The sequence below is a fragment of the Chlorocebus sabaeus genome, chromosome 12 (assembly GCF_047675955.1).
Source record: "Chlorocebus sabaeus isolate Y175 chromosome 12, mChlSab1.0.hap1, whole genome shotgun sequence".
Taxonomy (NCBI): Eukaryota; Metazoa; Chordata; class Mammalia; order Primates; family Cercopithecidae; genus Chlorocebus; species Chlorocebus sabaeus.
In genome coordinates, this window is record NC_132915.1 from 105,400,943 (window position 1) to 105,413,927 (window position 12,985).

At 42.8% G+C, this 12,985-nt stretch overlaps 1 protein-coding gene across 12 annotated transcripts in view; it reads right to left on the reverse strand.

The window, feature by feature from the left end:
- Positions 1-12,985, reverse strand: part of FNBP1 (formin binding protein 1) — a 159,712-nt gene that overhangs the window by 35,132 nt on the left and 111,595 nt on the right. For 6 of the 12 annotated variants that reach the window (XR_012094892.1, XM_037994172.2, XM_008005939.3 and 3 more), the window contains exons 7-10: positions 6,564-6,692; positions 4,234-4,380; positions 2,238-2,435; positions 1,125-1,307 (exon numbers count right to left, since the gene is read on the reverse strand). Coding sequence is in view for 11 of the 12 variants with exons in the window: in XM_037994172.2 (XP_037850100.1) it covers positions 1,125-1,307; positions 2,238-2,435; positions 4,234-4,380; positions 6,564-6,692 (657 nt within the window). In the remaining variant the exon portion in view is untranslated. The remainder of the gene's footprint in view (positions 1-1,124; positions 1,308-2,237; positions 2,436-4,233; positions 4,381-6,563; positions 6,693-12,985) is intronic. The other 6 variants (XM_073022009.1, XM_008005936.3, XM_008005943.3 and 3 more) reach the window with 2 other exon arrangements.

The following is a 12,985-nucleotide window of genomic DNA, read 5'->3' on the forward strand; positions in this document are numbered from 1 at the left end:
TAGCTCAGGCAAGTATCTTCATTATAGTCACATTGTTTCACTAATTATTAAGGCAATATTTTCTGACTTACATAGTCACTTCCAATTCCTCATCTCATAGGTTGCTAGTTTCATGTTTTCATTATTTATTTACTTTTTTCTTTTTAGAGATGGAGTCTGACTATGTTATCCCGGCTGGTCTTGAACTCCTGAGCTCAAGCGATCTTCCTGCCTTGGCCTCCCAAAATGCCAGGATTACAGGCACGAGACACTGCGCTTGTCCTATTTATTTTTATATATATATATTTTTAAGAGATGGGGGTCTCACCATGTTGTCCAAGCTGGTTTTGAACTCCTGAGCTCAAGCAATCCTCCTGCTTTGGCCTCCCAAAGTGCTAGGATTACAGGTGTGAGCCGTCATGCCCAGCCTCAGGTCGCTAGTTTCAGAAATGAAATCTAAGTTTCTTTTTTTGGTAAAATTAAGGTAAAAAATGCATGACTTGGATGCCTTTAAAGAGGAAGCGGGATAAAGTCCTTCCAAAATGTACCAGAAACAAACAGAAAAAAGGCTGAGCGCAGTAGTTCACACCTGTAATCCCAGCACTTTGGAAGGCCGAGGCGAGTGGATCACAAGGTCAAGAGATCGTGACCATCCTGGCCAACATGGTGAAATGCTGTCTCTACTAAAAATACAAAAATTAGCTGGGCGTGGTGGCGTATGCCTGTAATCCCAGCTAATCGGGAGGCCGAGGCAGGAGAATCGCTTAAACCCGCGAGGTGGAGGTTGCAGTGAGCCGAGATCATGCCACTGCACTCCAGTCTGGTGACAGAGCGAGATTGTGTCTCAAAAATAAATAAATAAATAAATAAATAATAATTAAAAAAAAAAAAAAGAAACAAACAGAAAGAACTCTGGGCTGCCTGTTTCTCCTTTCTTCCAACCATCCTGCTTCCTTCTTTCTTTCCTCCTCTTTCTGGCTTTTCTTTCTAGCTATAATAGGTTTTTTTTTTTTTTTTTTTTTTTTTTACTTTTTTATATGTTATGGGAAAACACAATGGATTCATTCACAAACAAAATTAGTTATGCAGAACCAAACATGCAACAAAAGCACGCCAGAGAGACAGGATTCCGGAGCAGAACTTACCCCACGCTTTAGGCTCCTGAAGCAGTGGATTTTGGGTTTGGAGGTCATGAACTCGTTGAAGCGGTGGGAGAGGGGTTCCTTTTGCTGCTTGGGAGACTGGGGGCCGTTGGGAACAGCAGAGGGTGAGGCAGAGGCAGGAGGGGGAGGGGGAGGCTGATGGGGGGATGTTAAAAGGGACATAAGCTACATGTAAGAGATGGAGCCGTGACAGAGTAAAAATCAGAAACAAGAAGACACAAAACAAAAATAAGCATCAAATAATATTTGAAATCCAACGCAAGTAAAACACAAACAATTAAATTTTAGGCCATGGTCCAAAAGAAAACATGTAGGAGGTGGTTAAATGAAGAATATGATGAGAGTTGGGAGGTTTAGTAAGTAATGCGACAGAAGAGCAAGAAATACCTGACAAGAAGCTCGTGCAGACTTTCCCATGCAAACTACAACTCTAGTTAATTCTTCTAAACCAGCTTAAGCCAGAGGGTAAATATTTCTACATCACCTAAACTAACATAGCTTGATGGGAGAAAATGAAAGACCTTCAAGGCTAAGGTTGTGGAAACAGCAGTCTGTTCAAATTAATAAACAGTAAGTCATTCTGAAGTTAAAGCAGTAATGTTGCCTTGATCGTATTCTACGTCCCCAGGTTAATGCTGTCATGCACCTATGAATCACACTATGAAGAAAATGAGAATGTTCATGAATACACATGTTAACATGAATTCAAAACCAAGTTATTGACATGGTAACAATTCCCAGTAGATGTGTGGATAAAGTGTTACAGGAATTTCGCACTACATCCTCTCTCCCAGCCAAGGTAACCAGCAGTCTAGGAGAGGAAGGAGGGAAAGGCATGAGGCGAAATGGTGGAGAGGTCAGTACTCTGTTAGTGTGGGTGTCACGGTACGAGGACAATGCATCTGAAATAAGACACAGGGCCATGGCAAAGATACCACCACCAAAAAGAAATACTGTCTCAACATAAAGTAGCACACTAGCTTTTTCTTTTGCATTCTGAAACTACAGGTTTAAGGTCTTAGCTTTTCTAAGACTAAAAGATCAAGTCAAAATCTCCACACCTTAGAAAACTTGTTTCACGCCAACCATCAGTACCTTATTTTTTTTGATGAACGGCCATAACTTTCCTTTGGATTTGCCACCAAATTTGAGGTCTGGTTTGCCTTCTCCTCTGGAATTTGAAAGGCTGTTATCTGACACAGTGCGCTTCATTGGCTGAGTGTAATCCTCAAATTCAATGTCTCCAGGAGGCTCAAACCCTGATTTATAAGCTTCTATTACCAGCTGTGAATCCTGAAATTATACCCACAAGCATATAAATACATTCAGAAGCATGTGAACACTTTTAAAACAATGAATTATGATGACCTCATACAGATGATAACTAACAAAATTGTATTGATTGATAATAACTTTCTTCCTAGTAGCTTTTTTTTTTTTTTTTGAGACAGAGTCTCACTCTGTCACCCAGGCTGGAGTGCAGTGGCGTCATCTCGCCTTACTGCAACCTCCGTCTCCCAGGTTTAAGCGATTCTCCTGCCTCAGCCTCCTGAGTAGCTGGGATTACAGGTGTGCGCCACCACGCTCAGCTAATTTTTGTATTTTTAGTAGAGATGGGGTTTCGCCATGTTGGCCAGGTTGGTCTCAAATTCTTGACCTCAGGTGATCCGCCCGCCTCGGCTTCCCAAAGTGCTGGGATTACAGGCGTGAGTCACCACAGCTGGTCAGCTTTTTTCATTCTTCTCAGAAGCCATCATTTGAGCTTTTCATTTGAGCTTTTAGAATTTAGAACTATTGTTTTCTGATTTTTTTGTTTGTTTTTGAGACAGAGTCTCACTCTGTCACTCAGGCTGGAGTGCAGTGACGTGATCTCGGCTCACTGCAACCCCTGCCTCCGGAATTCCAGCAATTCTCGTGCCTCAGCCTCCCAAGTAGCTGGGATTACAGGTGTGCGCCACCACGCCCAGCTACTTTTTGTATTTTTAGTACAGATGGGGTTTCGCCATGTTGGCCAGGATGGTCTTGAACTCCTGGCATCAAATGATCCACCCAACTTGGCCTCCCAAAGTGCTGGGGGTCACAATGTGAGCCACCGTGCCCGGCCAGCAGCATAACTTTTATGTTAAATATTTGTGTCTTCAAATTAACAGTAGAAGCCTCTGCTGGTGTTCTAGTTGATATTTTTATTGAGAGAAATAGGTCTCTAGGAATTCAAATGGATAACACTGCCCTGAAGCAGTATTCTCAACCAGAGAAGACTTTGCCCTCCCAGGAGACATGTGGCAATGTGTGGAGACATTTTGATTGTCACAACTCGGGGAGTGCTACTGGCCTCTGCTGGGTAGAGGCCAGAGATGCTGCTAAACATCCTGAAATGCCTCCAGCAAGAAAAATGATCTGGCGTAAGATAATGTCAAAAGTGCCTGAAGAAACCCTGTTTTGGCCGGCTGCAGTGGTTCACACCTGTAATCGCAACACTTTGGGAGGCTGAGGCGGGCGGAAGAAACCCTGTTTTGGCCGGCTGCAGTGGTTCACACCTGTAATCCCAACACTTTGGGAGGCTGAGGCGGGCGGATCACCTGAGGTCAGGAGTTCGATACCAGCCTGGCCAATATAGTAAAACGCTATCTCTACTAAAAATACAAAAAACTGGCCGGGCGTGGTGGCACACACCTGTAGTTCCAGCTACTCAGGAGGCTGAGGCAGAAGAATCGCTTGAACCCAGGAGGTGGAGGTTGCAGTGAGCTGAGATCACGCCACTGCACTCCAGCCTGGGCAACAGAGCGAGACTCCATCTCAAAAAGAAAAAAAAAAGACAAAGAGAAAGAAACTCTGTCTTAGAGGAAACAAAGCCTTTACCTTTTTCCAGGAAATACTTCAATTCAATTCTGTCGTGTCTTGGACAATTTACCACTTAAATGTGTTTTCCAAAAAAGGAATTATGCAGCTAAATCCAAGACCCAGAGCCCATGTGACCACTGAAAGCAAATACCCATCATGACATGATTACATGAGGTCATATGGAAAGGGGGCGGGGAGAAATAATGGATCTGCAAATAATTATCAATGAAGCCCAAATGGCAATACTTACATTTTTCTGATCAATTGATTCGGCTGCTTTTACTATTCCATCCAGGCACTTCCCAATGATTGGGATCACCTGCCGATCAACCTCTGCATATGTCTTCATGGACTCTCCAATTCTCACAATCCTCCTTTCCTCCATCTCTTGGATTTTCTGCAACATTAGATTTTGTATAAAATAAGTTTGGTTCATTATTATTAAATGAAGCTGTTTTTTGGCAGCATTGTTACCTCTAACAAGTTCTCTAAGGAAAAAATGGGTTAGAGTTAGAGCGGCCATAAGTATATGGAGCCTCCATATTACCCAGCTGTACACTTATTTGATAAATTGCTAGACATGTTAGGCTGCCCAAATATATGCTTTGCACAATTCCATTCTAATTTTAGTAAGAATGCCAAACTCAATAGTTTTTGTTTGTTTGTTTTTCTTTTTGTTTTTTTGAGACGGAGTTCTGCTCTTGTCGCCCAGGCTGGAGTGCAGTGGCACGATCTTGGCTCACTGCAACCTCTGCCTCCTGTGTTCACGCCATTCTCCTGCCTCAGCCTCCCGAGTCGCTGGGATTACAGGCCCCCACCACCACACCTGGCTAATTTTTTGTATTTTTAGTAGAGATGGGGTTTTGACATGTTGGCCAGGCTGGTCTCCAACTCCTTACCTCAGGTGATCAACCCACCTAGGCCTCCAAAGTGCTAGGATTACAGGCTTGAGCCACCACACCTGGCCAATAGTTTTATTATTAACACTATTTGTAATCTACCTCAAACATTTTCTCCATCTTTAATCTACCACTTTACCTTTTACCAAAAGCACAGTATTTAGTTAACTGTCTCAATCCAATACAGATTGGTGTACCTTCCAATTATAATTTAGAAGGACTTGTTTGCTGTGTGTGTAGACACCAAGAAGCAAATATTTATTATTTTTTTCTACAATTGGACTCAAAGTTGCAAAAGATCTGTAAAATGGGAGAAGATATGTCTATCTTTTCTCATACCATTTTTGACAACCTAACATGAGCAAAAGAAAACAATCCAAAAGAAAGAACTGTCGTTTGTTCAAATCCTACAACTCTGTGAACGCTGCTTTGACTTCTATAGTTAAGTTGGCATTTTTATAACCATAATCATCCCTTTAGCAAGGAGAGTATTAATGAGAGAATCATAGTTTAAGACTGACAAATAGGCGTGGTGGCTCATGCCTGTAATCCCAGCACTTTGGGAGGCCAAGGCGGGCAGATCACCTGAGGTCAGGAGTTCGCGACCAGCTTGGCCAACATGGTGAAACCTTGTCTCTACTAAAAATACAAAAAAAGTAGCTGGGTATGCTGTAATCCCAGTTACTCTGGAGGCTGAGGCAGGAGAATTGCTGGAACCCGGGAGGCAAATGTTGCAGTGAGCTGAGACTGTGCCACTGCATTCCAGCCTGGGTGACAGAGCGAGACCCCATCTCAAAAGAAGAAGAAAGAAAAAAGACTGACAAATAATTGGCTGCAGGTGCAAACTACGGAAGTTTGCAAAGTTTACTGATTAATCTTGAGATTATTATATTTCATTCATATTGCTAGTCAATGCTTGATCTAGATGCCTTAAAAAATGATTTATCATGCCTATAATCCTAGCACTTTGGGAGGCCAAGGCTGGAGAATTGCTTGAGTCCAGGAATTTGAGGCCATCCTGGGCAACACAGCAAGACCCTATCTCTACAAAAATTTAAAAATTAGCAGGGCACGGTGGTGCATGCCTATAGTTCCATCTACTTAGGAGGCTGAAGTTGAAGGATCCCTTGATCCCTTGAGCCCAGGAGTTCAAAGCTGCAGTGGGTCGTGATTGTGCACTGCACTCCAGCCTGGGCAACAGAGTGAGACTGTCTCAAAAAAAAAAAAAAAAAAAAAAAAAAAAATGGGCCGGGCGCAGTGGCTCAGGTCTGTAATCCCAGCACTTTGAGAGGCTGAAGTAGGCACCTGAGGTCAGGACTTTGAGACCAGCCTGGCCAACATGGCGAAACCCTGTCTCCACCAAAAATACAAAAATAAAAATTAGCTGGGCGCAGTGGTGCTTGCCTGTAGTCCCAGCTACTCAGGAGGCTGAGGCAGGAGAGTCACTTGAATCTAGGAGGCAGAGGTTGCAGTGAGCCAAGACTGCTCCATTGCACTCCAGCCTGGGTGACAAAACAAGCCTCTGTCTCAAAAAAAAAAAAAAAAAAAGAAAAATTAGTGGAAACTTGGAATTACATATAAAGACTCAGAATACAAACCCAGCAATCATGATTCAGAAGTATCATGTTTCTAAGGAAAGCAAAGCATAAAACATGAAATCTGAGAGATGTTCAGGATTTACCTGGAAGATGTTGGGGATGTGAGTATGGTAATATTCATGCTGCTCATGGTTGAATTTCTGGAGAATGGATGAGTAATCTGCTTTGCTGTCCTCTGCCATTTGGTGACGTATTTGAGCTTGCTGTCGGGCCTTAGGGCAAAAACAAGAATACTCCCACGTTTATACATCATAAATAAAAGCCTGGGTACAATCAACAAACGCCTAGAACTGCACACTGGGATGCCTAAGGGCCAGACTTACCTCAAATGTATTCAGCAGGTGCTATTTTTTAATGTTCTGAATTGAACTTACTTCAGGTAAGCAATGTGCATCCTAGTTTGTATAAAAATCCACCATTCCCTATTGTCTTAATGTGGTGTGTGCCTTCTAGTTTGACACACCATTCTATACTGTCTGCACTTGGGCAATTCACATTACCTGGAGGACCCTTGTGGGAACCTCTGCTCATATACACATGTATATATATTTTTTTGAGGAGGCGATGAGAAATCCACAATTTTTTTTTCTTTTTTTTGAGACAGGGTCTCCCTCTGTCACCCAGGCTGGAGTGCAGTGGCACAATCCTGGCTCACTGCAGTCTCAAGCTTCTGGGATCAAGTGATCCTCTTATCTCAGCCTCTCAAGTAGCTGGGACTACAGGCGTGCACCACCATGCTAGGCTAAATTTTTATTTTTTTGTAGAGATGAGGTCTTACCACATTGCCCAGGCTGGTCTTGAACTCCTCGACTCAAGCAATCCACCTGCCTCAGCCTCCCAAAGTGCTGGGATTACAGGCACGAACCACGGCGCCTGGCTGGTAAATCCACAAATTTTTAAACCCAATTCTCTATGGCGTTCATGAACTAAAAAGGCATATGAACCACTGACCTAAGGAGACCTTTCTAAAGCTCTCTACCATGTTTATATTTAGTATATATGCTAAAGAGGCAATAAGTATGGCACCTTCTTTATGGTTTTTATGTTTTTTGAGGGGTGCTATTTTATGTTTTACTGCATTGCTTTTCTCCTCAAAAATCAATAATTTGCAATTTTATTTTTCTCTAATTCATATTCTGATTAATCACATACCTAAAAAAGGGGCAACGATTGTTGATTAGTTGCAGAATCGATTTTGAAGTTCAAACAGGAATGTCTATAAACTCTAAAGTCATCCAGAAGTACAAGAGGTTATGTTGTTAATACCACCTTAGATTCATATAGCACTGTGGTACTATTTTGATAAATACAATCTCGTGAATCTCTAACACAATTTGAGGTCCACACAAGGCAAAAAACTACCTCCTGCCAGATGAAGATAGGGTTTTTGGTCTTTAAGTGACCTGGCAAACTCACTGCATTAAGCCAAAAACACAACAGGAAATGGGCTGTTTTCCAACATAACCAGGGCAACTGTTTGTTTGCTTGTTTTTGTTTTGTTTTACTGAACCAATGTTATAGAAAATTAAGACCTGGCTGGGTGTGGTAGATCACACCTGTAATCCCAGCTCTACGGGAGGCCCGGGTAGGCAGATTGCTTGAGCCCAGGAAATCGAGACCAGCCTGGGCAACGTGGTGAGATGCCTCTCTCCACAAAGAAATACAAAAATTAGCTGGGCATGGTGGTATGTGCCTGTAGTCCCAGCTACTCAGGAGGCTGAGGCAGGAGGATTGTTTGAGCCTGGGAGGCTGAGGCTGCAGTGAGCTATGATCACTACCATTGCACTCCAGCCTGGGCAACAAAGCGAGACCCTGTGTCAAAAAATAATAATAAAAAATAAATTAGTCAGGTGTGGTGATGTGTGCCTGTGGTCTCAGCTACTTGGGAGGCTGAGGTGGGAGGATTGCTTGAGCTCAGGAGGTTGAGTTTGAAGTGAGCTATGACTGCACCACTGCACTCCAGCCTGGGTAACAGAGCAAGACTCTGTTTCAAAAAACAAAACACCAAACAAACAAAAACAAGAAAATTAAGACCTAATCGTGAAAGAAAGAAAATCAGAAAGACAAGGAAAAGACAGACAGAAAGGAAGAAAAGCGAGAAAGAAAGGGAAGAAAGAATGAAAGAGGCCGGGTGCGGTGGCTCACACCTGTAATCCCAGCACTTTGGGAGGCTGAGGCGGGCGGATGACGAGGTCAAGAGATTGAGACCATCCTGGCCTACATGATGAAACCCCGTCTCTATAAAAATACAAAAATTAGCTGGGTGTGGTGGCATGCACCTGTAGTCCCAGCTACTCAGGAGGCTGAGGCAGGAGAATCGCTTGAACCTGAGAGGTTGCAGTGAGCTGAGATCACACCACTGCACTCTAGCCGGGGCAACAAGTGAGACTCTCTCAAAAAAAAAAAAAAGAATGAAACGGAAAGAGAAAGAGAGAAAGAAAAAGAGAGAAAGAAAGGAAGAAAGGAAGAAAAGAAACACATAGAAACATTCAAATGTCAACCCAAAGAGGAACGCTGAAGCAGTTGTTCCACTTTCTGCTTGCTGGGAACATTTAGTATCGGCTTCTTTTCACGTCAATCTTCTTTATTGGTTTCCTGCCTATGTGACTTGAAGGCTTAACCTGAATTTCACTTCACACATTTTACTCATACTCATCTGGTGAAAGCCTAAGGTAATTCACAATTGCTTCCTTTATTTTCTTCCCTATTCACACGTGAACACTCCCCAAATGAAGGTAACAATATCAGTATTTCCAAATGCATTTCCTTGTTACTGAGGTTTTTTGAGTTTCTTACAGCCTTTGGATCTCTCGGTGCCATTTTATCCTCTTTTCATCTACCCTCAGTTGATTTCAGCTGCCACATTCTTCCTCTTTGTTGGTGGCCTGTTAACTCCCTTCCTGACCATATGCCTTGGCGTCTACTTCTTCCTGTGTCCACTAGTAAATATATTAGTCTAGCCCCAAAATGTTAAGTACCCAGCTACCCTCAAAAATCCACCCCCTTCCAATACACAGTAGCCCTCCTCTGTTTAAATAATAGCTTTCCCACCTACATGCATTCCATCTGTTCCCCCAGCCCGTCCAGCACAAATACCCTATTAACTCTTCAGCCGCTGACAGTTCCATCATGTATCATTTCGTTATGAATGTTTAAAAAAAAATTCCCATTAGACCTCAAATTTCTAAAAGAGTCTCTATTTTATTCACAAGTCTTCCTCGGAAGGTCTCACAAAAATCCAGTGGGGATTTCTTCATCTCTTCTGTAAAGAACAGCGAGAGGTCAAGAGGTAATTTCCTCACTTATTTTGGAGATCCTATCTAAGTGAATTTTTAAAATAAGTTCTCAAATACGCATCACATCAGAATGTCATCGTTATATATATGTATGCATGTATTTCATGCACACACACATACACACACACACACAGACACACACACACATCCCACGAGAGCAGATAAAAGCTTCCTGACAATAAATCCACTCACACCAGTATTTTAGAATATCTCACCCAAGTAGAATATTTTACCCATGAAAGCTGATGCCAGAGGTACCCCACCCGGCACCATTTGGTTGGAGGTGGCTGTGATCCTCTTCCTGTAGCTCACAGAATCCCTAATCATATTTTAGCTTTAGCTGCATAATTCCTTCGGTAAGCATATTACCTCCTAATAGATTCATGATGCCCTTTGCCCTGTTTCTATGCAGTAATCCTGAAAACATAACAAGGGCCCTAGACATGAACTGTGGAAGACGCTGAATAAGGACCGACGTGTCTACAGTTCAGCCTAGAAAGTAAGCTGTGTAGAAGAAAATAAATCAAAGAAGTATGTTTTAGAGGGTCTGCCTTTTATGTTAAAGGAGCACTGTCTCTCCGGGAGTTTTTCTTCCATGCAAAAGCTTGGACATATGATTGCGAAGGACTATCTATTTCTACAATCTTGCTCACTCTCACTGGCTACAAGGATAGGGAAACCTTCAAAAACAGCAAAATACTGTGATACATCAGATTCTCCAAAGCCGCAGCAAAAACACAGGGCTGTCTTTTTCTCAGTCCCTGCATCCAGCTGCTTTGAATTAATATCCACTTCTGAAACTCTGGTCTAGGAATGCACCATTGTTCTAACCAGATTTCACTATGGAAAATCTATTTCTGTTTAGTAAATTGTTTATTTGACCATGGAATTTAATAGCCTTTCTCTAAAACTAGTGTTGAATCAATTACTCATTATGACAAAAATCCCTTTAAAATATCTTGTAAAGTATTTTTGAGCACTTATTTGGGATAACTGTTAATGGTATTTTGGAGACTATCTCCTAATATCTAAGACTAAGTGGAGCAAATAAACATCATGGCTTCTCATCTATTTTTAAAAGTCAGTCAAAAATAGCAACTATTACCTCAAAGAGATAGTATTTTCATTCTAAACCAGACCATAAGCTATTCTTTCAATTAAATTAAATTTCCCATTCTGAGAATAAAGACACTGCCTCTTACAGCAACATTACTACAGGGCAGAAAGATGTACAGAGCGTTGGCTTGTTTTACTTCCAATGAGTCAGTGCCACAGAATTTCGAGATAATATTCTAAAAAGTCCAGAATAACCCCCGCTGCCTAGGCTGGGTCACAGATGTCTTAGAATCAGATCTACACCACTTTTGTTGTCCAACAGGAAGACAGAATTTTAACTTGAGAATTTTTTGACAAACCCTTGGGAATCTCCCTCAAATAAATCCAAATAGGCCTAAGGATGTATGGCTTATACATGATTTCACTTCTTGGTAATCCTTTTTTTTAGACAGAGTCTCACTCTGTCACCCAGGCTGGAGTGCAGTGGCGCGATCTCGGCTGACTGCAACCTCCGCCTCCCGGGTTCAAGCGATTCTCCTGGCTCAGCCTCCCGAGTAGCTGGGATTACAGGCACCTGCCACCACACCCGGCTAATTTTTATATTTTTAGTAGAGACAGGTTTCACCATGTTGTCCAGGCTGGTCTCAAACTCCTGACCTCAAGTGATCCACCTGCCTCAGCCTCCCAAAGTGCTGGGATTACAGATGTGAGCCACCATATCCGGCCCACTTCTTGGTAATTCTTAACATAGTCCATTCTCAACATCATTATGGAACTACGCCATACTGCCTAAAAGGTCAGAGTCACAGTTTCTAAATAAAGAAAATAATATTTTAGAAACTGAACTGTAGCCCAATATTTTGAAATTCTAATGGGTTTAAAGACAAAAATACTGTGGCCGGGCGCGGTGGCTCAAGCCTGTAATCCCAGCACTTTGGGAGGCCGAGACAGGCGGATCACGAGGTCAGGAGATCAAGACCATCCTGGCTAACACAGTGAAACCCCGTCTCTACTAAAAAATACAAAAAAACTAGCCGGGCGAGGTGGCGGGCGTCTGTAGTCCCAGCTACTCGGGAGGCTGAGGCAGGAGAATGGCGTGAACCCGGGAGGTGGAGCTTGCAGCCAGCTGAGATCCTGCCACTGCACTCCAGCCTGGGTGACAGAGCAAGACTCCATCTCAAAAAAAAAAAAAAGACAAAAATACCATCATCCATTCAGTTAGCTAAATTTAGATTATTAGCATGGCCTAAATGTGTGGCTATTTCCTGTTTAGCTCAATTTTTTATTTTTAAGACAGGGTCCCCCTCTGTTACCCAGACTGGAGTGCAGTGGCACCATTACAGCTCACTGCAGCCTCAAACTCCTGGGCTCAGGCGACCCTCCCACCTGAGCCTCCCCAAGTGCTGGGATTACAGGCATGAGGCACTATGCCAGGCCTGTTTAATTCAATACTTTTTCCTTAATATTTCAAAATATTAAGGAGAGTAACACTTTTGGCAGTGTCTCAATTGTCATAAGCAGAGAATACAAGTGTACTAAGAAACTTGCTCATTTCACATGAGGCACGTGGTATAACCAAGGTATAACCTTCCATCTTACCAAGTTATACTCTCGCATCACCTTTTTTCTTTTCTTTTCTTTTCTAGTGAGACAGAGTCTCACTCTGTCGCCCAGGCTGGAGTGCAGTGGCACGATCTCGGTTCACTGCAACCTCTGCCTCCCAGGTTCAAGTGATTCTCCTGCCTCAGCCTCCTGAGTAGCTGGGACTACAGGCGCCCGCCACCTCGCCCGGCTAGTTTTTTGTATTCTTCGTAGAGATGGGGTTTCACCTTGTTAGCCAGGATGGTCTCGATCTCCTGACCTTGTGATCTGCCCGCCTCAGTCTCCCAAAGTGCTGGGATTACAGGCGTGAGCCACCGCACCTGGCCCTCTTGCATCTTTTTTCAAGGCTGCCTATGGCTTTTGACCTTTTAACCAGATAAGCAAATATAGACTGGTTCTATTTATACATTGATCGAATGAATAATGAGACTTACGAAGTTTTTAACATGGCCCCAGATCTCTCGGTTTTATACACTGCTGTTCCTTAAATGATAAACTTACAGGTTGGTGCAAAAGTGATTGTAGTTTTTGTCATCTGAATGGAAGGGTAA